Genomic DNA, 27,442 nt, shown 5'->3' with positions numbered 1-27,442 from the left:
CCCAATGTTTCTCAGAAAAAAAAGAGGACCTCAAGACAAGTATGCATTTAATAAGCAGTGAGACAAATAAGCTCCAGTTATCCCAGCAGAATTACAACACCAGAGAACAATTTTCTGCATTCCTCTGAAGGCCTGAAGGAACCCAATTGCCTGCTCTCAGCCTAAATAGGTACCAGACACCAAGTGCTCCATAAGCAAACAGAGCCCCCAAAGTGCAAAAATGAAATAAGTAAAAAGCTTCACATTACATATAAACCAGCCGTTTGCACCTTGTTATTAATGGTCTTGACTATGACCTTTAAACCCTGCCTTGCTCAGAGTCATGGATCTACAAGCCTTGGCACCCTCACAACAATTCCAGGACGAGGAGCAGGGAATAAACAAGCCTGGCCAGCGCCAGACGAGATGCAGGAAGGGAACTGGCCTGCGACAAACCCAGACTGAGAACCACTCCAGTGCAGCAGCCAGGGCTAAGAGGTGACCATCTCCACTATGAATTTGTCAACATAACCTTGGTGACTGGGGTTTCTGACGGCATGAAAAGTCCTGTTGCCACATACAAACATGCATGAAGGCTAGTAACGCTAGCTTATCTACCCCTAGTTTCAAAGAACGAAGGGCTCACAGCATGGTAAATAACTGCAAGAGAGCTCATTCCCCAGAGGATAATCCTGATGTGGTTTACAAGCCCTTGAGCAGACCCTGTTACTCAGAAATATTTTAGTCTAAACTGCCTCACCGCTGCTTTAAGAGTTTTATTATTATAGTAGCGCCAGTAGCCAGTGGAAAATTTTACCCCTTGAAAGCTGTTCAGTACAAAGTCACCATCTCTGGAGGAGACAATCCTGCAACACAAGTGGCTGGAGAGTGCTCTGGAGACACGCGCGTGCTTGGTTTGCTCTTGCATCCTTCCCTGGGCAGCTGGTACCCGTCACTGCAGAACACTGGTAGCACCCACTGTGCCATTACGATATGCTGGATCAAAACGCTCCTACTTGCACAAAGAGCCAGTTACAGACCGAAGCCACGGCGGTCACTCTTCCAAACTTATTAATTCTTCAGATAAGTAGGTGTATAGGAATAGTACACGTGATGGACATTTGTCAGGCTCAAAGATTAGTGTGTCTAAATGACATTAAATAGCCAATAGCATTTAGGTATTAACTTCCAAATACTTCATTTAAAGTCAGCCAGTGTTAGAAAGTTGTTTCAATAATAACAAATCACACTTGTGTGATTTCCTCTCCAGATGCATACGCAATAGAAGTCCTGAATCACAAAGATCTTTAGACACTTTTCATTAAAATCAGTGGTAAGATAGGGCAAATTCACACAAGAATTTAGTTGCCTAATTGCCTCACAAACAATAGCTTTACTATCTGTGATAACACTTCCCTCCTTCCTTCCCTTCCTGTCCTTTTTGGAGATTACTTCTGGAAAAGTAAGAGGTTGGCAGGAAGAAATGCAGCATTCCTCTTCCTGGACATTCTGATCAAAAACTAATCTGTTGTGACATGGTGAGACAATGCGAGCAACAAAAAAACCCAACAAACCAAACCCACCCCAAACTCAAATCCTGCCTAAATGAGTCAGAGACTATCATTACCCTGTTTTACAAATACATATATTAGTATCAGGTATATAAATAAATGCTGATTTTCAAGTTCCTTGACTTTCACTGGCTATTCTCAACAAAATGAAAATTTGAGAAGTCTACTAACATCACATACAGCCTTATGGAAAGGCTTTTGCCACCCCAACAGCTATAATGTCACCCTAGTGCATGTTTCAGGAAATGGCAACAATCAATGCTTACCTGTCCCGAGTCATAATTGTAATTTTTTTCATATATATACATGCACGCAACTTAACTGCATGTGGAGTAACAGGGTATTACTATGGTATGGATCAGGTGGTAAGGCCCTGCTCCTAACTGGCAAATTAATGTTCTATAAAGCTTGAACAATCCTGGTAGGAAATCATACAGATTGCTCCTCCTTCCTCAAGAATTACTGGCACTTCTAGAGAGACAGGAAGATTTTCATTACATAGCCTGTTGCCAGCTTCACTTGCAGCGTAAGCCCATCCCCTTTCTGTTACTGTTATGTCAGGGGAGGACAGTGAAAGAAAGCAGCTCTTGGGATGATACATGGGAGGCAGTACTTCATTTATAACCCCACACAAATGCTGGAAAATGTTCAACTTTAAAAAGCATTAGGTTGGTTACCTTATGGGCCCCTGCGGACCAAGAAGTGAAATTACATGAACACAACATATCTATTAATCACCACCATGATTCCACAGTGAGAAACAGCCCCAATGGCACATTCAACTGGAAAGAAAGTTGAGAAAATTACCTACTAGTAGTTAGGCAACTCAAAAAAATTTGGTAGTACCTTTCTGTCGGGCTCCCCTCTTAACTCCTCAATGAATTCAAGTATTTAACTTGGATTAAAGCCCAGTCAATAGAAATATACAGTGGAGAGTAACAATGGCATTTCTATGCAAACATGTGTTTCCTCTTAGCCAGAGTTACAAATAAGTTACACTTAACATGAGATGCATAGGCGACTGTCCACTTCATAGTACTTTGTTTACAAGGTAAAGGAGGATATGGGAAAGAAAATAAAGTACTATTTCTCAGTCTTCTGCATCAAGACAGATTATAGGTCAACTCAAATTGACCCATAATTGATTGATTTAGGTATTATTTCGGAGAATATAGTAAGCTACAGCAAGCTTCATCCACCCAGGATTCAGAAACTAGAATAATTTAAAACACCTTTGAAAGAAACTATCAACATCACAGCTTACATCAATCCTTCACAAAGATCAGTGAAGACTGAACATATGAAATTTCCCTAGTTATTATGGGTAAGTATATGTGCTTATCTGTAACACATAAGATGATGGACAACTTTTCATGTGCTCAGAATTAGCACTTATCCACAAGCCTGTGCAATTTTTATCACCTCCACTTCTACAAAGCCTTGGCCAACATGACTGCTTCCTCAATGCCAAGCAGCAGACCTGAACGTGAAAAAGTTTCTCTAATGGGGGAGAGTGGAAATGGAGGTCACACCAGTTACCTCAAACCACTTGGCTGCCACCGCCATCTTTTCACCTCTGCAGTAAACAAACCCTTCTGGCTGGTCTGTATAATGAAGCAATTCCTTTGAAGAGTGCTCCACATCTCAGTTCTCTTCAAGTCTTGATATCAACAACAACAGTACTTTGGACTAACGCTTGAAAATTCAGGTCTCCCAAGAAGACTCCCATGCAGATGTCACAACCACTTTTGGCAGTTTCAGAAACCATCCTGTTCTTCAAGGTAAAGTGGTTTGAAAGACAGAAGATGCACAATTAAATCTAAACAAGTAACAATACAAAATAGAGGAGTTTATACTACCGTGTCCTTGCGTAACGCAAGCTCACAGGACACAGTAGAAACAATCTTTGTTTGCACACTATAATCTATATTAAACAGACGCTTAAGAAGTCAACAAATTCAGTGTGTTAAGAAGCAACCTTTTAATAAAGAAAGCAGAACCATACTTTGCTGTTAACAAATATTTTGAGAAAGGTTTATAAAATTAAATCTAAGCCAATTATCTGGTACATCTGCAGCTGAGAAGGAAGTGTCAATACTCCAAACATCTGCTCAGTTTGTGTCCTCTCCTTTCTTACAGAGGAAGTACTAGCTTCCAGTTGTACAAGTGATTAAGAGAGCAATAAGGTATTGCTCAACAAAAACTATTTTCTTAGATGATTACAGACTAAGGCCAAAGAAGAAATTCATACGTTAAGCACCATTACCAACATGGAAGCCTGTCAAAGATATCAGTTTGAATAGCCCAGCTTTCTTCTTTGCTCCCCATGTCTAGGGGTCAGATAACCACCAGAGGGGGAGGCTTGTGAGAACAACAAAATTGAACCATCGTGGAAAGCACACTCCAGTCACACTGGAGTCAGTGGATGCCAGAGATTGGAGAGCAGGAGGACCTCGATATTTTCCATAATGAAGCTGAAAGGTGAAAGAGACCCAAAGCACTGGAAGAAACAGAACACAACAACGAATTAGCTCAGTTTCAAAACCAATGTCCTTTTACAGGCTCAAGGTATGAACAAAAAACCACCCTGTATCTTTCCCTCAAGGCAACAGAGCTACAATCCCTTCAATGCTGATGCCACGAAATAGGCTTGTAGTAAACGTTAAATATTAGCCAAGGCACACAAAAGAAAAAACCCTCTGGAAGCCACAGCTCCAGCCTTGTCCACTCACCCCAGCATGGTCCACTCAGCTTGAGGCCAGAACGCTGGGAGCACTCACAGGCCACAGCACCCGCAGCACCTAGGCAGAAGCAGGAGGGGTTAGGATGGCGTTTCTCTATGCTACAGCTCTTCCAGCTGCTCTGAGCAGTGTGCCTTCAGTGTTGAACAGACTGGGGAGAAGGGTAATGTATTTTCTCGGATATTCAGGCATGTATTATTTATAGGTCATCGACTCAAATGTGTGAAAACCGAACAGACCATCCACCAAGACTGGCCCATGCTTCCAGACAGGATCCATATTCTAGGTGCCATCTAAACAGTTCCAGAAATAAAGATTAGGCTAAAACAAATGGCACAAACTCCCCTGCACCTTCTCAACCCATCCCCCAAGTATTCCGCTGGGACTCGTGTTATCCTCATACAAACCCTCTTTTCATGAAGCAGCAATGACAGGACTCATTTACTTTGAGGGTTTTACTTTGGCCCTCCTGGCTTCTATCATAACCTCAAATATTACATTAAAAAGGCTTTTAAAACATAACATTCACAGCAGCGCAGGAACTTTTCATTGCAGCTAGCTTCTTCCCTGCCTGTTTGCGTGTGGCACCTTCACATTAAGTGCATGAGTTAAGATGTAGATTAGCAAGGCAAGAAACCTTTGCCCTTGGCATCGACACTCAGCTGTGACAGGAAACTTCAGGCTTTTTTTTCTATGAAGTGTAGAACCACTCATTACACATTGGCAGGGAAGTGCACATCTCCAAACTATACACATTTTCTCTTAGATAAGCAAAAGACTCAAGTGTTTATAAATATGAAAAGTTCAGCAGCTGGCTAAAAAGTTAATTCTCCAGTCTCACTTAATGAGCTTTGGGGAAAGTGGTAGGGGGATTTGTTCAGAAAGTAAAGCAGAGTGTCACAGAAAGCAGGACTTGCCAGACGGGGCTCTGTTTAGTCCTATCTTCTGTCTCTAGATGGCTGCTATCAGCAAAATGGCAAGGAATCCTCTAACAGGGAGCTACGGAACAACCAGAATGAGAAATGTTTTCTCCTAATCTTGCAACCATAAAAATTAGCCAATTTTTAATTTAAGTCCCATGACTTCTTTCTTTGTTGTGAAAATATCAAGCGATCCATATCATAACACTTTGGAACATGTACTGTCTTAGGATTTTGTCCAATTCCCTGAACAAGGAAGTTGTTTTCAGCAGGAACACTGCTGCAATATTTTTTCAATACTTTAACATTAACTAATACTGGTCTATTCCAGTAGCATAAGGTTTGGACTTAAAAAATGGGATTGATTTGCTTGGAAGGTAAGCATGTTAGTTGTTTTCAGGAACTTCTGAGAAGACTATTCACAGTGCCTGCTGTCACTCTGCATCTCTAGTTTTCTTGAAGGCAGACTCCTCAGTGTCTTTATAAGATAATACAGAACGAATTGTGCAACATCACTTTTGCAAGATGATCTATAGCTACCCAGTTCTCCACCTATGTAATTATTAATAAAAATTCACGCTGAATGGAAAAATAATCAGACTCTTTTGCCTGCAGTTTCAACAGAAGTTGTTTTATGTCACAGAGTATTTTTCAGCTTGCTCAGTGAACTGTATAGATTGTCATCCCTTTTGCGTACCTCCTCCCTTCTGTCACTTACTGAGAAAATTCCGAACAGCAACTACTTAAGAAACAGAGCTGTGTCTGATGATCAAGAACAGAGTGATTCTCCACGAGATCAGAAATCTATCTGAAACAAAGAGCAAGGCTGAGGTCTTACCCACTGAGAACACTTGAACTCATACTGCAGGTCATACGGAGCTCTCTAGCACTGCCTGTTCCACTGTCCTCACTGGCACTGACTCACATGGTACATCTTCCCTTAGTCAAAGAACATTAAAAGTCCGAGTTGCAAGAGAACTAACAAGCCACAGTTGGCTCTAACTGGACGCATAAATGCTAAGCACTTCTGCCAGCACCAGTCCCTAGTGCCTGCAAACCCTTCCACCTGTGCAAGACACAACAAAAATCCCTCTGGCGCCTGGTCCCAGGGCCAGGGAGCACAGAGGCAGGACTGCCTCCCGTTCCAGAGGGAGCCAGCTCACAGCCGGTGCCAGTGCTCAAGTCTCTGTTGATGGTGTATTACGCTGTATACATTGGAACTAGTAAATGCTTCATTGTGATTTTTGGCCACTTACAATATTTTTAGCAATTTGCCAAGGTTTACCCTGTGATTTATTATGGAGGAAACAAACTCAAGCACTAGCAAATGAAAATATGTAAACTCAGACTTTTCAAGTCAATAGAAAGGTATTCAACTTCTTAAAACCCCTTAGAGGCATGCAGTTTGCTGTAGATTCAATTGCTGGAAACAACAGTTTGATTAAGAAGTAACTGAAATGTAATCTAAGGAGTCATATTTAAGTCACTTAGAGATTTACAGTGAAAAACTCCATATACACAATACTTTCCAATTGTCATTCCTAAAACTGTGTTCTAGATTTGCTGGAAATCCAACAATTCAACAATTTGTTGGAAACATATTTTGTATCGCTTTTTCGGTAAGGCCAAAGCACTCCAGCTATCTACCATCTGGAACTTTATTATCTCAAATTACTGTATTTAGCAAGTTAAAACAGTGTCATGAAAAAATACTTGAAATAATGAAATACACAGGAAAATAATTTCATTCAGAACGCTTAAAGCACTGGAATTACCTGCAGATATAACACTAGATACAGCAAATAATAATTGTTTTATTACAGTTTTCTTGGGTGGAGAGGCAGGTGTCATTAAAGAGAAGGTAAACTTTCATTTTCATTATGAAAATTCAACTAGATGCTACTGCCACATACCTCCAGAAGACAAGAGATAATGCTTTATAAAGTGTTAGCAGCAATCACAGCATTATCTATAGTTAAAATACTGAAGCAATCTATGAATAAAATCAGAAATGTTAGTTTGATATTGAATATCATTGTTTCTTACAAGTTTTCTGAATGCTTCTGAAAACATCAGGAATGGGATTAAGAGTACAATAATCTAATAATTAAAATAAGGAAGAATATTAGTCATTAGAGTGTGACTGGGAGCTAACATTAATTCTATATAAAATAGCACAATACTGGAAGATGGTATTTCCTTCTCAGCTGTCAGTCTCAAGAGATTAATGCAGAATTCACTTTTTGTCTGTTTATCTCAATACACAGCTTCCACTTTTGCCAGTATTAAACTAGCACAGTGAGTGGCAAGAACCCCTCCGTCCGTGCCTGCCACTACTGTGACTCGGTGGAATGATGCGGCGATATGCGTGCTTCTTGATCATCTTTTCAGCTGAACAGACACTATCTGTCTTTTCCTATAGAAAACAAGTGAAATAAACACACTGCCAAAATGACCAAACCCTGGGAGTTTTTTCCCCGCATTTGGACATGTCACTTGACATTCAAAATGCCATTATGCAAAGCCAACTAACTCCTACAAAGTCTTTTTTTTTTTGGTTCAAGAAACCCAGCAGAGAGAACTTTACCAAGCAATTCTTTGTTAGCATAACATTTGACCTTGTATCTCTTTGGAAATCATACAACTTTACTAATGCAGTCCTTACAGAATTAATCAAGCAGATAGTTAGACCCTAGTTACTATGAACCCAGCCAATTATGAGCCGCACTGAAATTTGTCACTGGCATGTCCAACTACATTTTCCAACATAAAGATCAACAGAACTGTGTGGAAATGAGGCCCCACTCTCAGACCTGCATGACTTGGACACTGTAGACTAGAATTGCTAGCAAAGCCAACGCTTTTAGGAACAAAGTAGTCTTAAGAAAAAAGGCCTCCATTACCTGTTGCATTAAACCAGCAAGAAAACATAACACCTTTCAACCTCTATTTTGACTAGCAAAGCTAGAATACATGATTCATTGAGAGGTCAGAGCTCTTTATTTGCCACTCTGCTCTACTGCATGAGATTCACAGTTCAATAAAGGCCGAATATACTGCATGGCTTAGTTTGAGAACTGGGGAAGGGAAGCTGCCTATGCAGCTTCTCCCTCTGCCAAAGTAAGTCAGCACAGCTTTCAGAGTCCAGGGAAACATGACAAGATTACGGCCAGCAGCAATGTTAACAGATAACCAAGGAAAAGAAACCCTAAAAAGAGCAGGGCAGAGGGAGAAAGGAGATGGGCACAGAAGGATGCCATAGGAACAAATGGCTCAACAGTAGACATACTTGGATACATTCAAAGCAGCAGCACAGATTAGAAACATATCTAGCTAAAAGCCTCACTGCCACTGTCAAGTCCAGTTTCTATCCTTGAACAGATACTAAAATGATAGAACTGTGGTCAATGAATGCGTTCTCTCTAGTAACTGGAGCCAGATGAGATATATACCCATTGATCTAGTTCCCAAAAGGTGACAGCTAACTAACTTCTGAACCTGGCTTGGAAGTCAACAGTTACTTTTCCTCTGTTCTCATCAGTTCATTCACATCATGCTACTAGTTTCCAGTGCTCAACAAGAGACCTGTTTTTCCTGCAGTCCAGCCTGCCTTTTACACACTTCTCAAAATCTCCAATCAACAAATTTATTTTTTGAGGCTCTCACACTGCAGTCTTCCACTTCTGTGAGAATAAAATCCATACTCAACACAGTGCTCTGTGACAAAATTTCTCTGGTGCTGAAATGCTGCTCTCTCACCATAAGAGTGCAAATTAAATCCACGGTATGTTATAGTAACAGTTCACCTTCTTGTCAAAATAGACATTATGCCCAAATTTCAGCAAGTGTTTGTCACTAGATTCTTACAAAAGATAAAATAATTCATGCCCCACAAGCATGAGACTGACTAGAACATACTTCACCATGGACCTCAAAACTCCCAAAGATCCCACAAGTTACCTAAGCAAGTCCCACGACAGAGACAATACTTACAGCTTTAGCAAAAATGACCATCAGCTCAGGGAACTGGTGCGTAAGGAGGGCAAGCATTGCCGAAAAGGAACATAGGCCTGCTGTGAAATGGATGAAAAAGGGAAGTTCCTTCTGTGGGTAAACGGAGACTTCATGAAATGCTGAAAGGAAAAAAAAAGAATATTGACATTTGATAATCAAGGACAGTTTTCTGAATTATTTACACAGTCTTGTAACTCAGTTCTAGACTTTCAGAAGGAGTAAGTGTGGACTCAAGACTATTGTGCAGCAAATGTTAGGTCCCAGTGCTTAAACTGCTCAAAAAATTTTTCCCCTACACTAAATGCTTGTCTTTATTAGTAGTAGTCATTACATCCCTCTCTTCCCAATCCTATTTTTCACTTGCATGGGCTTTATTTTTTAAGCATTTCATCAGTCTTACTTTTTGGTACCTACTCTTTTAACGGGACAGAGGGAAGAACTGTAAAATTCACAAGCTCTCAAAATTACCTAGACCAATTTAAACAATTCAGGTGTTTTCAACTCTCTGAAGCATTAATCCTGATACCTGAAGAGAACAGCACATGTCCCCATACTGTAAGAAGCTCAGCAAGTACAAAACAACCATCATGTTATATATACATGCAAGGTAGCTCCTCAATATTTCTCAAAGATTTCTGGTTAGTAGGCTACAGTAAATTTTTTCAGAGCAGCTGACAGAGCAGACCTCAAAGAAAACAGTCCCAGGACTAGGTTATAAATTCTGTACATAGCAGCTCCTTGCAATTTCCAATCTATGGTAACAAAATCAAAAAAAGGTGATTAGACAGGCTAAGGGCTGGCATATGGAGCTTTCAGCACTCAAGACACTACTACTGCTTACCAGCTGAGGACCTGTTTGGTGAATTTGCAATTAGTTACTGGCTCTGAATACCTGCAGCTCTGACTTTTATCCAATGATTTTAAAGGGTTTTTAAATGATGAAAAAAAAGTTTCTATAGACATAAGTAATTATGAAAGGGCTGCACACTTCTTGACAAGCTGTTTTTAAAAACCCAACAAAAGCCTCAGAATTTAAGTAAGCCTGTTCATAAAACAAGAATATACAATTGTATTCACTTTTAATCTGAAGTCTGAGGAGGAAAAAGACACTTTACCCTCTCAGTTACTGTTTCTGAATGCTGGCACACGAAAGCTACCATTATAACAGTGAGCCCAGCAAAAGTGGCTTGTGCTCTTGCAACTCATTAATGGCAAAGCGCTTGGATTTTGTTTTGCTTTTAAGTATATGATTTTGGAGCACAATTTAGTAGAACATTCAGAGTTCCATGTCTAATGCCCATCAGAGGTGTTTAATGTTATCCCAGAGATTATCAGTTCACCTTCTTAACATGCAACCAGCCCTACTAGGTCACGATACAGTATGATAGCAACACAGTCCTCTTTACTGAGCAACCAAAGAAACTGCTTGTCTACTATGGAACACTGTTATGCTCTCATAACATGTAGAAACTCACCTGACTTTTAAAACATGGAGCAATATAATTTAGGAAAGGTCCCAATGTAAGATAGGAAAGTATTAAAAAAAAAAAAAAAAAAGGAAGGATTCTTTTTGCACTAGTTTACCCTACATTGGGAAATTAAAATCAAATCCAAAATAGGTAAGGACAACTAAACAGAATTCTGAATGTTCACAGCCATTTGAGAACTGTTACTAGTCACACCAATACAGGATTTCTGCATCACTGATTTGGTCAACATTATGTTAAATAGATAAATTTTAAAAAATTAAGTGTCAAGATTTCTTGAGGAAGTACTGCAATAAAAGTGTTAAGATGATTTTATTTATGGGTAGCTTTATATTTAAAACATAACAGGAATGTGTGAGTGATCGTGTTGAAATATCTGCATGCGTTGGTGTTTAATTATGCTGGGAAGTCTACAATTTAGGGTTAGTTGCTAACCAAGGAATTCCTTGTGCAATATCCTGCATAAGTGAGAAATGAGTAATTTAAAGCAGTCTGGGGGCAAATTTAAATTACACATTTTAAATATAACTTCAGGCTTTTAAATAGAAACATGTATGTGTAGTTTTCCTTTCCACAGCTGTGGTCTCAGTGGGTCTGCTGTTGCTTTTGCAGTAGCCCTTTCCAGTCCCGTGGGACTTGCGTTTCTTCATGATGTAGAAGTTCACCCCCAAAGGAATTCTATTAACATGTACAATTAACAGTCCAATTCTAATCTAAATTAATGCTATTTTCCTAAATAGGATGAGCACAGGCCCTAGTGATTTCGTTTGTTTGCCTTACCTAAAGAAAAAAAGATGTAGGCTCATAATTACATAAAGTAATCTTGCAAGTAATGGGCAGCTGGACAAGTCTTACTTTTCAGTGTCAAGTGTTAGTATAAAGCCATAGAAATACCTACACGGGTAAAAAGTTCCAGGAAGCATACTGTCTAGCAGACAAATATGTACTAACGAATTAACGACAGAAAGCAATACATAGTCTACGAAGCTATCGATTAACGAAGGAATCTCCCTAAAATCACAGACACGTTCTGCCAGACACCCAAATGCAGGACTGGAACCATGCATTTATTCCTTGCTAAAAGGAAATGACTCCTCTACAACAGTAGTCAAATCCATGGCTTCTTTTAAAAGTAATTTAAAGAACCGGTCCATTTTGTTGTTCTCAAAGTTGGCCAAACTTAGTCTGAATGTACCACACACAGACTTCATCTTTGAAGGACTTATGTTATTACAGAATCAAGCTAACATTTACCACACACACATGTCAAGTGCTTCAGGATCGTTTGGGAGGGACATCAACAAATAGCTGAATCCCCTTCACAGGAAGCTCAAACTAAAAAAATCACAGTAAGGTAAATACAGAATACCACAAACTGAACATGTCCTTAGCTTATGTTTTATTATCATTACTGCTTAGAAACCACTTACTTGGCAACAGCTCTCTGTCTGCTGTTTCTGTGCAACTCGGATAGGGATAGAAAAGATGACCTTTCTCTAATGGATATGGGATCATCCTAAATGCTGAAAAAAGAGTGAGTGACATTAGATCTGTATCTAAACCAAGCGACAAGCTTCTCACAAAGAGAACCAATCGTGTTTGAGGTCAATAAAGGCAGAGAGATTAGTCTACTGTACAGAAAAAATAAAACAAGGAGAGATACTTACTGCCTTCCCATGTACAGTGCAGCAGATTTAGAGCCCCTTCTATCCTCTTCCAGTGCTGGAGGTGAAAAAAAGCATATGCTACTGCCTCACTGTCCCCTCGTTTCAGAATATGCTCTGGAGGTAGCACTAAGCTTTTCATTTCTAGTAAATACTGAAAGTAAAAATGGAAAGCATACTTGGTTACATAGAATATTCCAAAATCTTTAATTGTGAAACATAAATGATCATTTGAGGTATAACTGAGCATATCACACAGGGGCCAACTTCCACCTGTTGAAGAACCAACCCAATCCTGACACAGTGCAGACAGCCTGCACTCACATGGGAAGCGAAAAACAGCAAAACACACATCCGTGTGTAAGACTCTCAAATTGGGGTTTTCACACACAAAATATCAGGGGAAAAAAAGCATCTTCAGTAAGGCAGAATAAAAATACGTGCTTGTGCAATATACATAAAGTATAATGCCACAGGTACACTACCAATGAGCTACAAGTTTAGACTGATAAAAAAACCCAAAACAAAACAAACGGTATTTTTGCTCATCATTTAATCACTGAAAGTTTCACTGTAGGAGACTAAGTACTTGTTAGCTCTCGAGTATGAGTAGAAAACCAGAAAGTGTCAGTATGCTAACCAAAGGAAGAATAATAAACCAAACCCACAAAAAATCTTGGTTTAATGTGGTTTTTCTGGACTACCACAAAGTATCTCTGATTTCAGATTTTTTCAATTTCAGCCTTCTCCCTACATCAGCAGAATACGTGATGCACAGAAGGGTCAAAGAATTAATCATTTTCCATTTCCCTTGAAACACAGGACATGCAATTTTGTTTTCTCATGGTACATTAAAAAAAGACAGGTATTCATTTGAACTTCACTTTTAAAAACAGATGAGTAATTTTTACAAGAATGAAATGACAGTTTTAGCTCTAGTATTTACCTGTGAGTTGTTCTCTCCTAGCATATAGTGTCTCATTCAATAACAGCCCAAGTTAATCCACATCTTTGATCAATGTAGCTGGCCATTCCTTTGACTGTCTCCCAAAGTGTAAGAATGCAGCTAACTCGCCGATTTATTTCAGCAGATGCCACAAACTATGAGATTATTTACTAATCCAGTTTGAGGACTTAACTTTTCCCATTCAGATTCTTGAAGGAATGTAGGAGGGGTTGTGCCCTGGCCAAATAAAGCACATTTACTGCCTGGCTAGGTTCTTCTCTTAGTGCCTTGGGCCTACACTCCAGAGGGTAATATTCTTGCTAATCCCCTCTAATCCTCTTCAATTTTTTTTTTTTTAATTTTTTTTTTTTTAACACAGTAAAGGATCACTCACACAGGGCTGCTGTGGGAAAATGGTCTCAAATATCTGACCCTTGACCTGACTCCTCATGCTCTCTGTAGTGCCCACTCTTCCATTGTACTAACTGCGCAGAGAGCAAGGGAATATGAACACAATAGTGGTGATGAAGCCCCACTGCAAGCATTGCCACAACATGTCAATGGTGAACTCCAGGCTTTGGCTGTCTCTGTGCCCATGCTACCACATAAGCAGAAAAATTCCACAGTCTGGCAAATTTTCGTGTCTACATTTACCCACAGAACAGGCAAGATATCAGTACTGAAAATATCTTGGGTTTTGCAGATTTAAGAAAGTCTTTATACACAATAAAATTTGTAAGATATTCAGAAGATGATGGGAAAAAATTGTTTCATACATTATCAAAATGTAGTTACTGATCTCCAGTTTGAAATGGCTTAAGAGTACCATTTTCCAGCACTGTAAAATGCCTTCCTAACTTTCCAAACAAAACCCATTCTTGTAAAAGCATAACTCAGAACAAAGAGAAACAAACATTATTTTATTTTCCTTATGCAAAATGATGTTATGTGCAAAGACAACCACTTTCATCACATGCAAGAACAAAGGGATTTCTACTTTACATATTCATTTACTTTTAGTCCATGGGACAGAACTGACTGCAAATTCAAAACTCAGATTTTCTTCCCCACTACTCCACTGTTACCCATTGGGCAAGTTACTTCACTTGTTTGTGCCCTTGTTTACTTGTTTGCTTTGACCATGAGCATTTCACAGCTCTAGATAGCCAGCACCAATAAAATTCTGCCCTGCCATCTAATAAATTGGTGTTTCAAGGCAATATCATCATAAAAAAAAATCATGAAGATGTTGGGATAGGTATACAGTTAGAAGAGAAGATCAAATTAGTGCAACTAGAATCAGTTTCTGTGATTGTAGAACTGCAGAACATATTTTGCAAACAGCCTGTTTGAAATTATATCTAACTTCTTTAAAAAGGTATACGAGGCTCCTGAAACAACTGGAGGATATACAAAATAAAAGAACTTTTAGATAATGCGTTATAATCTTCTTCCCCTAAAGGCAGAGGCTAAAGAAAAATCTGTCTGAGACTGTCTGAAATGAACTTGCTACGCTCTTGATCAGTCATGCAAACAAGCAGCAATTTCTCCCAGCAATTAGCTTCCTCAGTGCACATTCTATTAGATTGGACAGGCAGACAGAATAGAGTGGCTGGATAATTCGAGCCTTCACAGCAATAGTCACTGGGACTCCATGATCATTTGCAGAGGATTAGGTCCAGGACTAAGCCAACCTTCTGTATTCAAGGTTTCAAACCGAATGCATCACCAATACTAGTACAGTAAAAAGCAACATAAGATTTTATTTTCACCCAATGCTCAGTGGAATCTGTATCTTGGCCACTTCAAGTAATGCCAGACATTAAATTATAGCCTGTAGCAATACTGACTCTTAATCTTGTTTACACGTGGATGAAGAAAATAAGTGACTGTAGATCTTTCAATAACCCGAGTTCTGAAGCCATGCTTGGAAGCACAGCACTATGAGTGGTTATTGTTTGGAGAACTTAATTTGGCTTCAGAGATTTTAAATATCTAAATTTACATTTATTAATGCTTACCCTTACCCAATAAAGGGACTTCACTAATACATTACTGGATTTTCCAAAAAGTTAGAAAATTTTGAATTCAAATTTTTTGCAAAAAAACCCATTTGATTATCACTTACTGCAAACAACTAATTCTGGCCACTAGCACGTTTAACAACGCAATGGCTGGAGTTACAATCAACTTCAAGAAAACATGGGGCTAGGAAGACTCCAGTAACAAAATGATAACATAACTAGACTTAAGACAATAAAAAGTGGTCCAATAGGAAATAAAATACTCTTACCTTTGGAACATGAGGGTTAAATTCCACAGCTCTGTGAATTGCTTCCACAGCATTAATTTCTGCTGTACTAAGCCCTCTTTTGGAGGCAGTTTCTGGGGAGAACCTGAAGGGAAAAACCCACACTGAACAAAAGTAATAAATAATAAATTCTAACCAGGCATTTATTTGCATTGTAAGCTTGGAGTTCATTAAAAATTGCTTTATTTATCAAGAAAGATAAACAAACCCTTTTAGGAGACAAATTTCATGTTAATTTAGGTATTGTCCTAGTTTCAGCTGGGATAGAGTTAACTGTCTTCCTAGTAGCTGGTGCAGTGCTATGTTTTGTGTTCAGTACGTGAAGAATGTTGATAACACACTGATGTTTTCAGTTGTTGCTCAGTAGTGTTTAGACTATAGTCAAGGATTTTTCAGCTTCTCATGCCCAGCCAGGGCACCTGACCCAAACTGGCCAACGGTGTATTCCATACCATGTGACGTCCCATCTAGTTCAGGAACTGGGAAGGGGGGGAGGCAGGGTTGCGCCGCTCGGGGACTGGCTGGGTGTCAGTCGGCGGGTGGTGAGCAATTGCCCTGCGCATCATTTGTACATTTCAATCCTTTTATTATTACTGCTGTCATTTTGTTAGTGTTATCATTATCATTATTAGTTTCTTCTTTTCTGTTCTATTAAACCGTTCTTATCTCAACCCAGGAGTTTTACTTCTTTTCCTGATTTTCTCCCCCATCCCACTGGGTGGGGGGGGAGTGAGTGAGCGGCTGCGTGGTGCTTAGTTGCTGGCTGGGCTTAAACCACGACAGGTATCTGGACTGTCATCCATGCCCATATGACAAAGTTATGTTTAACTTTTTGAAACTTCATGTCAATCACGTAAGGTAATTGAGTGCCCATGATTGTTACAGCATCACCTACCTGGAGGTAAAGCTAGAATCAGCTATGCAAATAGACCAGAACAAAAGTGAAATGCCAACATGAAGCACCACAAATATCCTGCACCCAATCCACAAAACAAAGAACTGTTGAACATCACAAGCAAGACACTGAAAATAAAATTTATACAAAAGCACGTGTGTGTACATGGGCTCTTGAAAAACATCTCCACCTGTATTAACTTCATGGATGCCTAAAAGAAACTTTAAATTACGTTTAACTACACACATATATGTATAGATAAATACACTTAATTTGCTTTTAGAAATGTAACTGCTACATATTGGCTTTAGTCCTTTTTAATTCATATTTTACAGCATAGCCCAAGATTAGTAGCAAACCACTGTTTTCACAGATGTGCTTGCTTACCTTTCTGAAACAGCTCTGGCTTTTAGCAGGGCTGCTGTGTAACATATTGCTGCTGATTTTGGAAGACTGATATCTATGATAAAATAAAATAATTAAGCTGTAAGATTCTAAGGAAAGACAAACATTTTAAACCCACATCCTTTGAGCTTAAAGATTTTTACTTGGGTATACCAGACAACAAATGTAACATCTGGAATGTTTCAGCTATGATTAGAAACTTTGAATTTCTTTGCACAGTCTTCTTTCTGGTCACCAGTCAGTCTCAGACTAAAAACTCACACGAGTCGTAGTTAGGTGTAAAACAGTAATTTTTTTTTTCTAAACGCACGAAGACACTGAAACTGAGTTCAAAGAGAAATGCATGTATAAATACACACTTAAGAACAGTGTACTTTTCCTGTATTAACCCATGAAGGTTTAAAATAAGCTTGTAATCTTTACCTAATTTTGCAACTGTACATTAAGACAGAGTTTTACACAATACTGAAAGAGACTGACTAGAAGCTGACCAAAAAAATTACATTACAGACAGGTAGACAAATTTTAATGAAAATGCAATTTCCATTCTTTTCCAGTTCCATGGGGAAAAATTCTTTTACTTGTAGGTTTTGTAGAATATCTGAGGCCAAGTATGAGCTGACAATTACAGATTAGAAGGTTAGCACTCCACAGTACAAGTTTACTTTAAAAGCAGACAAAGTCTGGGGTCTAATTCCCAAGTACCATGTTGTGTATAGTCAGATGGCTCTTGCTTTTTTTGTAAATCCCATTCTGGGCTTGTCCATCACTTATTAGAAGTCTGGCTGTCGTGTCAAGCAAAACACAGGGGTGCTATAGGGAGTTTGAAGCTCATACTCATTTTTCCAGATGCTTAGAAAAAAAAATCAGCAACCCTTTCTTAAGAAAGTGTCACAATTCCTGATGTTAACATAAAGAAGCACCAGGAAAAGAGCAAATGGTTTTGTTAAATTAGTAAGAATCCACACAGAACAACATGGACAGTCAAGTAACAGGAGCAGGCTGCTAGGGTGGCCACGCACAAGGGGCACAGGGTTTGGGCAAGAATATCCTACTTTGGATTCCCTGAAGCAATAAAGAACAGAGGCACAAGGGAGAACATACCAAGTTCTCAAGGGCACGGAATGATTGCCACAAAATACTGCTTCTACGTCCCTCCATTCTGAAGGTGATATAAGGGACAGCTTTGACAGCAGCACTTTGTACACTAGTGATGTGGGCAATACCTAGGTGGCAAAATTCTGAGGACAATAAGAAAGTAAGTATATATTTTATTAACCTTCATCTAGACTTGCACAACACCTGAAACATATTAGTTGAGATGGAAAGTGAAAGTAAACTACTGCCATTTAATGGACCAAAGCTTGCATACCACTCATCTCTGGCAAGCAGTATGCTTGCACATTGCTAATCTCTGGCGAGCACCCTCAGTATTACAGAATCATGAGGCCAAGCCTGGAAGATTACAGAAAGGAAAACTACCTTTTCCAGCTTATTTACATCTATTACTTAGAGGCCTATGTGCTGACTGGAAAAGGCTGATGAATTTAGGCATAACCAGGGATGTAGAAGAGATTAAAAAACTAAAATAATCCTTGAATTGAAGCAAAGTGAGCTGCAAGATTTTTTTACAGATTAGAATTAAAAACATAAAAAGTAATTTTAATAATAAAAAGCAATTTATCGTGCCTAAATTTGACCTCATAATGCAAAAGAAAAAACTTGATTTGCACTCTGGAAGCGCATATTGGTTGCCAATGAAGGGAATCTAGTCAACTAGCCAAGATCATGGGTAGACATCTGCTTTGGGACAGGCACACCTTGCCTACCTCACCTATAATCTTATACAAAACCACCAGTATTTCCCATTAGGCGTCACTTACCATCATACTTTGCTAAAACTGCCTGGACATCTGCATAAGCCTGTAACTCCAGCAGTGCCTCCAGGAGGTTTTCATGAATATTCAGCATGCTGAGAAGTGGAAACTCTTTCATCAACTGCAAATCAATAAAGAGAAATAAATTAAGCAGATATAGAATTGCACTTGAATCCCTGAAATACTTAATAGAAATCAGTACAATAAGTTAAGCTTTTTCAATGTTCTGTTCTTTCACAGTATTAGAAACTGACATATAAGCAGCATGAAAAGAATTCCATCATTTCTACCTTACTTTTTTCCTACATTCACCTACTGGAAAATAAGTATACTGAGTGTAAGTATACAACATGCTCTCAGGCCATATTTGCACAACTCCCACAGTGAGTTGGTTTGGACAGTAATATTTTCCTACGAAAAAAGAACTTATGATAAACCCTGGGCAAGTGAAACTAAAATTATGATGAAGTCTAAAGCTGGCTGTTTTGACAAGTTAGTTGCCGAGTCAAGCATGAAGCAAACCAGACAACAGAACTGTGAACATATGACATCATATAATACAAAATCTAAAACCTACATGTAGGAACCAGAAAAACTGTTCTCAAAAATAATCATGAATCATGATGTGCAAATCTCATTGGAAAGTAATTCAATTACATTAATTATGATGCCTAGAAAGGAACTATAAACCATCAATTTGGACAATGTGACTGAAAACAACAGTTGCCCAATTTTTTAAATTTTTACTTACATCTCTCATCATTTTTACTGCTTCTCGTATTCTTCCAAGTTTTCTTGCACACATAGCTAGTCTCCTTTTCACATACACCAATACATTGGTGTCTCTTCCTGATAACAAAGATAAAAAAAGATTAGTCTATCAGTTTCAATCCTTATCTCTCCTTCCCTCTCTCAAAAAAACCCCAAGCCAACCACCCACCAAAAACCCCACAACCTTTTTCCTAACCACATGTAAAAGCATAAAATAATTACTACTGCTGTCCCAATCAAGGCCCATCTAGATGAATGGAGCAACTTTTAACTAGGTTAAATGACAAAAAAAGTCTGGGTTTTTTCCAAAATGTTGGGTGGAATAAAACAAGGTGCTACTGACACACACTAATTGCTTCATTAATCTGCTCTACCTATCTAACTTTCCATCACAATAATGTACTGAGCCTTAGCGAGGCAACCCACGATGAAGACACAGTGTAACTGCCACTTCAAGATTCATTCAGGTATTACAAAAGATCATATAGCACGTCATGCATAAGCATGGCTAAAATAGTAGGAACTGCCTCACTGAACTGGGAATCAAACTAGAATCACTAACTATAACTTTAGTTTTACATTTCTGCTCACATAAAAACAAGAGTTCATGCCATTCAAAAGTCCTTACTCAGCTGTGCTTCATGCTGGGGGCTTTGGGAATGGCAGTTCTGAGACTTTCTGTAAATCATTTCCCCTGCTTTCAGAGCCTGCTTGAAATACTTCTCAGCATCCACAATAGTTGTTGCTTCTTCTTCAGCCAGGAGGACATATGCAGTGGCACAACTGTAATAAGGAAAAAACCCACTTCTTATTCTGAGGGACAAAGTTTAGTATTTTTTGAATCAGCATTAAAAGCATTAGAAATGGGCAGGTTTCACTTATGTTTAATATCTAAGCATTGACAACATTAAAGTACCAAAACATTGACTTGAGTTCAAACAGTGACTGTCAGGAAAACAGAAACCTTTTCCATTTTACAGAAAAAACACACATTTAGAGAAAGAACAAAAGAAAGAATTGTAACAGCAAGTCAAATTATTTTCCTTGAAATATTAAAAACGCTCTGGTAATTGTCTGGAGAAGGGTTTTTTGTGTTTAGTTTGCTTTGCTTTTTTAAAACCAGGAGGTAGACATTTTACACAAAAACAAGATGACTACATGACAAAACGGATCACGGAAGGGTGTGAAATTCTTTGGTTTGTGTTACAAGAGTATTTTTAAACCCCTTACTGGAGTGGCATTTATGAACTCCAAATACAGTATTACCACAATGCCATCTCTGAAAGCCATACAATCTCATATCCAATTTAGACTGTTCCACAGCTGAATAAGATTTCTCATTTGTTATTACTATTGATACAAAGATTTTTTAAAAAATCTTTCCCAAGAAAAAGGGAGAACAAAAGCTATTTTTTTATAGAACAGTTCAATATTTCAGTGCAACTGACAGCCCCGTGTGCAATTCTCAGTCACGGAAGTTCCCCTTAAGCTATTCAGAACTTTACTAAAAGTAAATTATTAGAACAAGAAACTGATAGCATGCTCAACATTGTTCCGCTTAATCTTTCACACTAGAAATATAGCAATTGAACTTATACTCTAAACTTACTCATTGTTCAACTCTAAAGCTTGATACGCTGCTTTAATCCGGGCTTGAGGGTTTCTCTCTCGCCATGCTTTCTGCATAACTGTTGCAAAAACATTGAAAGGCTGGTGAGGGACAGAGACACTGGCGAAACACCTGGGAGCCAGCGGAGGCAATGCTGGCTGCTTATGCCTCAGCTCTACATTAACATTCACTTCCATTTTGCAAATTCCTGTTTGCTATATGATTGTTACGGGAAAGAGTAAACAAGTGTTTTAATTCCAGCATGAGTTTCTACCACAAACAGCAGAATCTTGCAACTTCTCATTACGCCCCAAATTTAATTTAAGAAAGCAACACCACCAGGAAGATTATTCACTGACCATTTAAGAACTCCTACACTGAGAAGCAAAGACAGCTTACATAACCAGGCAGATGTACAATTTCTAAATTGCTACAGATTTTTGGAAACACTTCCCAAGACTTGTTGAAAGCTTGGCAGGAGCAACTGTTAAACACAGGTTCTTGCACGGACCTGCACAGAATTTTAATTTAAGCTTTCAAACAGAACTTCAAAGAAAACAATGATAGAGTAAGCTCTGTCTTGCACAGGTATAGTTTCATACTTAAGTATTTAAACAACTACCAGATCATAAAGGGTTAAAAATTTTCTTTTTAAATTTACAAAGCACATTTGAGTGGCATAACATGGCAAAGCCAATTCAAGATATAGTATAATAATTTATCACCTTGTTAGAAAGTGTTCTAGGAAACAATTAAAAAAGGTAAAATCTATCTATTCAAAGGGGCCGTTTGAATTAAACTTCAATTCAAAATTACGGTCAGATAAAGACCAAACAAAAGTTCAATGCAATGACTCTACACCCCTCTCCATTACGTTTCCATTGGGGAAAAATGGAAATACCAAACCGAAACCCAACTTCTAGCAAAAGAAAAACAACATACTTGGAGCTACCATTTTCTGTGCAGAACTAATAGCTTTCACACTAAATTACAGTTCTAAAAGAACTCCAAAACCTTATGTTCATGGAGTTACATATCTGGCCTATCTCAAGTACGATAAGAAAACTGAAGAATCTATACATGTTTCTTTTGGAACAAAACCTTCTGCTGTCCAGCAAGAGTAAAGTGGAAAAATGTTTGAGTTTTCTTTTGGAAACAAAATATTAGTCTTGGCTTAGCAAGCGAGACAATACACTCCATTTTGTGAAACAAAAACACATCATTCATATCAAGCATGTCACAGCCAGCTGACAAGTAACACTTCCGGAACTTGACAAATTGACAATAGCTCGCACCCAGCCTGACAATAACCAGGTAGAGAACACTTTCTGCACTAAACATGTGGAACACAACGAAAGAATTCTGGAGACTGCGCTATTCATTACTAAGGTTTAAATGAGACCACATCTTTGGCTGTTGAGAATACAATCCAGGTTTTCAATATTGTGTTGTTAATTATTTGAAAAGTGCAAGATCTTAAAATATGCCAGGATCCTGACAGCCTTAAAGTTAGTAGAGAAAGCACAAGGTAAAAAAAACATCTTTTCACTACATACATCTATTAAATCTCCTTAGTAGTTGGAAAGGCTATCATTTCACAAAGTATCTGACACAATAGCTTGCACTACCTTGAAATATATTAAAAATACCCACTTTACACTCTCCAACAGTTATACATCTTACACATACAACATTGGTACCTGTATCTGATGGCCGAAGGGCATCTGTATCGCATGTGAAAAAGTTCTGATGATCTTGAGCAGACAAATTCATGTCATAGTATGTAAGAGGCTCCTTCCCAGTCACCCACATGTATCTTGAACGGGAGAAATTTCAGTAAGACGCACTCCTAGTAAATAGTAATGCTGATACCAAGGGGGACACCTGATATGTCTAACAACCGAAGCTAGTGCAGAAAATTTTTATTAATAGAAGGCAGGAGCTATTAACCAGAAGTTTCAAGTACTACTGTTCCATAATCTGTACAGGTTGTAAAGTTCTAAACAGCTTGGGAACTGGCTTCCTAGGAAGCAACTGTTCCTATGAAATAACACAAGGAGACTTACAATACAGCCGTATCAGTTTAATAAAAGAGAATTTAGATTCAGAATCACTGTCTCAATCTCTGAATAAAGTTTTCTCCTACTTTACTCTCAAAAAACCTGATGATGTTGCAGTAATATTTGCATTCTTAACACTGAAACTGCCAAAGCTTGGATAGGTGCCTTTTAAACATAGGATTGGCATCAATCACCCCTATAATCTTGCAGGCCTCAGCTATCTCCTGATATTCCTAGTGTAAGCTCTGTGAAGAAGTCATGTGTATGCCCCCAATTAATTTAAAAAATATGCAATGGTAAATAAGATAATTAATACCTGCTATACTCTGCTCCTCTGAAAAGATTGAGAGGATTTCGCCACACTTTGCACTCTAGGAAAAAAAAAGGTACTTTTTTAATGAAGAGCATAGGAAATACTACCTTGACTTTAAAATGCAGTAACGCAAATGCAGTTCTATTTTCAAAAGCTCCTTTAATTTTATTGTTATACAACCTGAGCACAATCATACGATCATCTTCTTCATAAACTTCTGCTATCCCAGAAATATTTTTGCTCCCCAACATTGCTGGGGTACAAAAGCACATGGTGGAAAGATTAAGCACTGCCATTTATACTCATACAATGTTTATCTTGCAAACATTCAGAATAGTAAATATCTGATGTTACTGAAACAGTTTTAGCTAAATGTGTAATATATTTTCCAAATCATATTTTTAATAATGAATGACGTAGATCAAAGATACATTATTATTTAGTTTATTTTTACCATTATTAATAAAGCACTTTGTAAGACGTAGGCCTTTCTCCAGTTCTTACAAGCACTACACTAATGCAAAGTCAAAGCCATTGAAGCTGCCTTGAAGCTTAAGGAAAACTGCTGGGACACATTAACAATCACCTGGCATATTCTGCCTGCTTGTCTCATTCTCTCCAGCAGAGAATGCTGCTGGTGCTGGAGGGCTGTTTTCTGCACCACCAATGAGGGGCCTCAAATGACTCACAGAAACCTGCTCAATGAAAGATGTGCCGTATTTTCGGAAATGCCACCACTCAAACACCTGTCACAGGAGAAAAAAGCACCAGAAATTTCCTTAGGTGACACCCTTCCAACACAAACATCAGAAATGAAGAGCCAATTGTTCACAACTAGTACATCCCCTTGCAAATTACTATAGATGGAACTTATACACATAAAAATTAACAATTATTGGTTTTGACCTCTGTGGTCATGTAGGATCACCCACATAACAAGACTGAAAAAAAAAAAACCCCAAACAGTAAAATTTTAGTCAAACATATGGTCCTCCCCCCCTAATCATTAGTATAACCTCTAAACCCTTTCAGAAATTGCCTGGATAGGGAAACTGTGCATAGAGACAAGAACCTCAAGACAGGTATAGCTTTTTCATTTCACAAAAATAATCTAAAAGAATAAAGCACAAAATGGACGGTTAAATTGACATGTTCTGCCATTCAGAAAAGTCCAAAGATAAAAAGCTGAATTAAGTTCACTTACCAGAAATTTTGGGTCAAAAATATTACACTCCCTCCCTTTGAAGCTATTAAAAATACCTAAATGTCACAAGTCCTCAAGCACTATACCACACTGTCAGCCCTGGACCAACTTAGGAGTATTTTTATTAGCATGCAGAAAAAGGCAATGTTTACACAAACTGTATTATTTGTTAAGAAGTATTACTATAAATAGGGACTGACCAATAACCACTTTTTTTTCTCTTAAGAGCAAACCTATGTAAAAGACCTATCGCAAGCAGAATCCACTTCTGTATATGACTTTCCTTAGATCTTCAATCAAAACCCAAGCAACATTACAGCAAACAAGTTGTTTCTATCACATAAATAAAACATCTTTTCTTTTTTTTTTTTTTTTTAAAATGGTGGCTACAAAAAAAATCACCTGTGAAACACATTTTGCATATTCTGGTAAATAGGTTTAATTGACGAGCAGAGACATTTTCTTTAGCTTTTAATACCGAAAATAAAGATTAACCCAAAAGATTTGTATGTAGTGCCACAGTCTGCATCAGGGTCAGATGATCATCACTGCAGAAACAGCTGCGCTAGCAGAACTGAGCATGCAAGTGTGCCCCATTCATTTCGTGCAGTCAGCCATGTCTGTGCACACTGTCATCTGAAGATGAGCTGAATTATTGGCTCATTTTCACACCAAAGTTGTTAAGACAGTTACATGATGACACATGCACAAAAGCCCCCCCAAAATTACTGTGGAAAGCTAAACTCTTAACTATCTAGTTTAAAAGAGATAACAATCTCAGTGTTTTCTTTACACAGAGAGGTCTGCACAGTTTGCACATATATTTTGCATTTTTAATGTATCTATGTATATACGCACATATATGTATACGCACATATGGACACGTACCTCCTTAAAACAAGCCTTAGTTTCCAAAACAAGTGCAAGTTATTTTCCTTAGACTCACCCCAATGTACAACACACATAGCAAAAGCAGATACTAAACAGCAAGTTTCTTCCTAGTACAAAGGCACCCTCTAGAGTCTGATCAAAAAAAAGCCAATTGCAGTTACCCCTAATGAAAGCACCTTAGAGGTGCTATAGTTGTTTAAAAAAATAAAAGTGGACTACTTACAAATATCAGTCCAGATATAAAAGACGAAGTCACTGTAAGGGCAAAGTAGAATTTCGGAGTCAAAGTGCTTAAGAACACAGTCACTGTTAAGAAAAGCAAAAACAAAGACTTAACAGGCAGAACTGAAAAACACAAATAGCTTTTTATTAAACAACGCCGAAATATTATGCAAATACATAATACAATGTAGCCCTAGTAACTTTACAGATAATGTTACTTTGTTAGAGAATCCTTTCCGTATATTATTTTCTGTTTGTAACCATCTGTGACAGCAAAATAGGTTACATACCCAATCTAAAAAACTCAGTGCAAGTTCTTAGACAAAGCAGCCTACAGTTTCAGCCATATCATGGCGGGTGGACCGCAACAATTCACTGTATTATTTCATTTTAACCTAAAATGGAAACATACTGGTTTGACACAAGCTCCTATTCAGTGTCAAGAACATCCGTTTTCCACAGACCTCTCCTTCCAGGCATTTACAGCACAAGGCAGGGAACGCAGCTGTCCTGGGCTACTTTGACCGTGGTTTTGACCCCAACCACACGGTCAGCTTTGTCACCGGCCGCCAGCCCGGGCTGGCAGGGAGCACGGCAGGGAGCACGGCAGGGAGCACGGCAGGGAGCACGGCAGGGAGCACGGCAGGGAGCACGGCAGGGAGGCTGGAGCGCCAGGCCCGGCCTGGGGGTGACGGCGAGCTCCCCTGCCGCAGGCTCACCGCCCCCCGGCCCCGTTCAGGCCTCGGGCCTGACGAGACACCCCGGCGCGGGGAGCGGGTGTCGGCGGTGACAGGCAGCCGGGCGCGAAGTGACAGGGCGTGGGGCGGGGAGGCAGCCGCGGCACGGCCGGCATTCCCCCGGGGCACCGGCCGGCACCGTGAGAGCCGCCTCGGAGGCTTCCAGCCGCCCCGGCGCCGTCACCGAGGCGGACCCGGAGGCACAGCGGGAGCCCCGAGGCCAGGCTGATGCGCTCGGGGGGAGCATGGAGGGGAGGTCGCTGCGGGAGGCCCGGGACGCAGGACCGGCCCGCAGGCGGCTGCCAGGACGGACGGCCCGGCCCGGCCCCGCAGCCCTCCACAGGAGCCCGGCCCGGCCGCCTACCGGGGCGGACGGCGGCGGCCTTCCCCCGGCGAACCCTCAGCCCCCTCCCCGCCGCCGCGGCCCGCCGCGTCTCACCGGCCGCCAGGCTGTCCCGGAGCCGCAGCGGCACCCGCAGCACCACGTAGAAGAGGCCGAGCCCGGCGACCACGGCCAGGAGCCCGCGGGCCCACGGCGCCGCCGCCGCCGCCCGCCGCCGCAGCTGCTCCCAGCGCCGCAGCGCCGCGGCCGCCCCGGGGCACGGCGGGCCCCGGCCGCTCCCGCCGCCGCCGCCGCCGTCCGCCATGGCCGCCGCCGCCGGGGGACGCCGGGAGAGGGGCGGGACGCCCGGCGGCGGGGCGGGGCCCGGTGGGCTCCGCCAGCGCGGGGAGCTCGCTCGCCGAGCCCATCGCCGCTCCCCCGCCGGCGGGGCGCGGCCCTAGGGTCCCCGTCCGCCCCGCGCCGCGGCCCGGGAGCCGCGAAGG

The 27,442-nt window shown here is 40.0% G+C and overlaps 1 protein-coding gene across 4 annotated transcripts; it reads right to left on the bottom strand.

Annotated features, from left to right (window-relative positions):
- Positions 1 to 3,512: 3,512 nt before the first annotated feature.
- On the bottom strand, positions 3,513 to 27,435 carry ST7L (suppression of tumorigenicity 7 like). 4 transcript variants are annotated; one of them, XM_075055554.1, is made up of 16 exons: positions 27,057 to 27,421; positions 25,882 to 25,964; positions 24,150 to 24,309; positions 23,567 to 23,621; positions 22,891 to 23,006; positions 21,191 to 21,269; positions 20,210 to 20,364; positions 19,562 to 19,659; positions 18,817 to 18,931; positions 16,916 to 16,988; positions 15,616 to 15,718; positions 12,380 to 12,530; positions 12,143 to 12,235; positions 9,205 to 9,344; positions 4,283 to 4,351; positions 3,513 to 4,050 (listed from the first exon to the last, which is right to left on the bottom strand). In XM_075055554.1, exons 1-15 carry the CDS (start codon positions 27,262 to 27,264, stop codon positions 4,298 to 4,300), a joined length of 1,683 nt encoding a protein of 560 aa, XP_074911655.1. In that variant the 5' UTR covers positions 27,265 to 27,421; the 3' UTR covers positions 3,513 to 4,050; positions 4,283 to 4,297. The 4 variants fall into 4 exon arrangements, with proteins under 4 accessions (XP_074911655.1, XP_074911656.1, XP_074911657.1 ...); XM_075055555.1 differs by lacking the exon at positions 27,057 to 27,421 and adding an exon at positions 26,293 to 26,871; XM_075055556.1 differs by lacking the exon at positions 27,057 to 27,421 and adding an exon at positions 26,345 to 26,871.
- Positions 27,436 to 27,442: the final 7 nt, after the last annotated feature.

Source organism: Buteo buteo, chromosome 23 (assembly GCF_964188355.1).
Source record: "Buteo buteo chromosome 23, bButBut1.hap1.1, whole genome shotgun sequence".
NCBI lineage: Eukaryota > Metazoa > Chordata > Aves > Accipitriformes > Accipitridae > Buteo > Buteo buteo.
The sequence above is the reverse complement of the archived record's forward strand: the minus strand, read 5'-3'. Positions and strand labels throughout refer to the sequence as shown.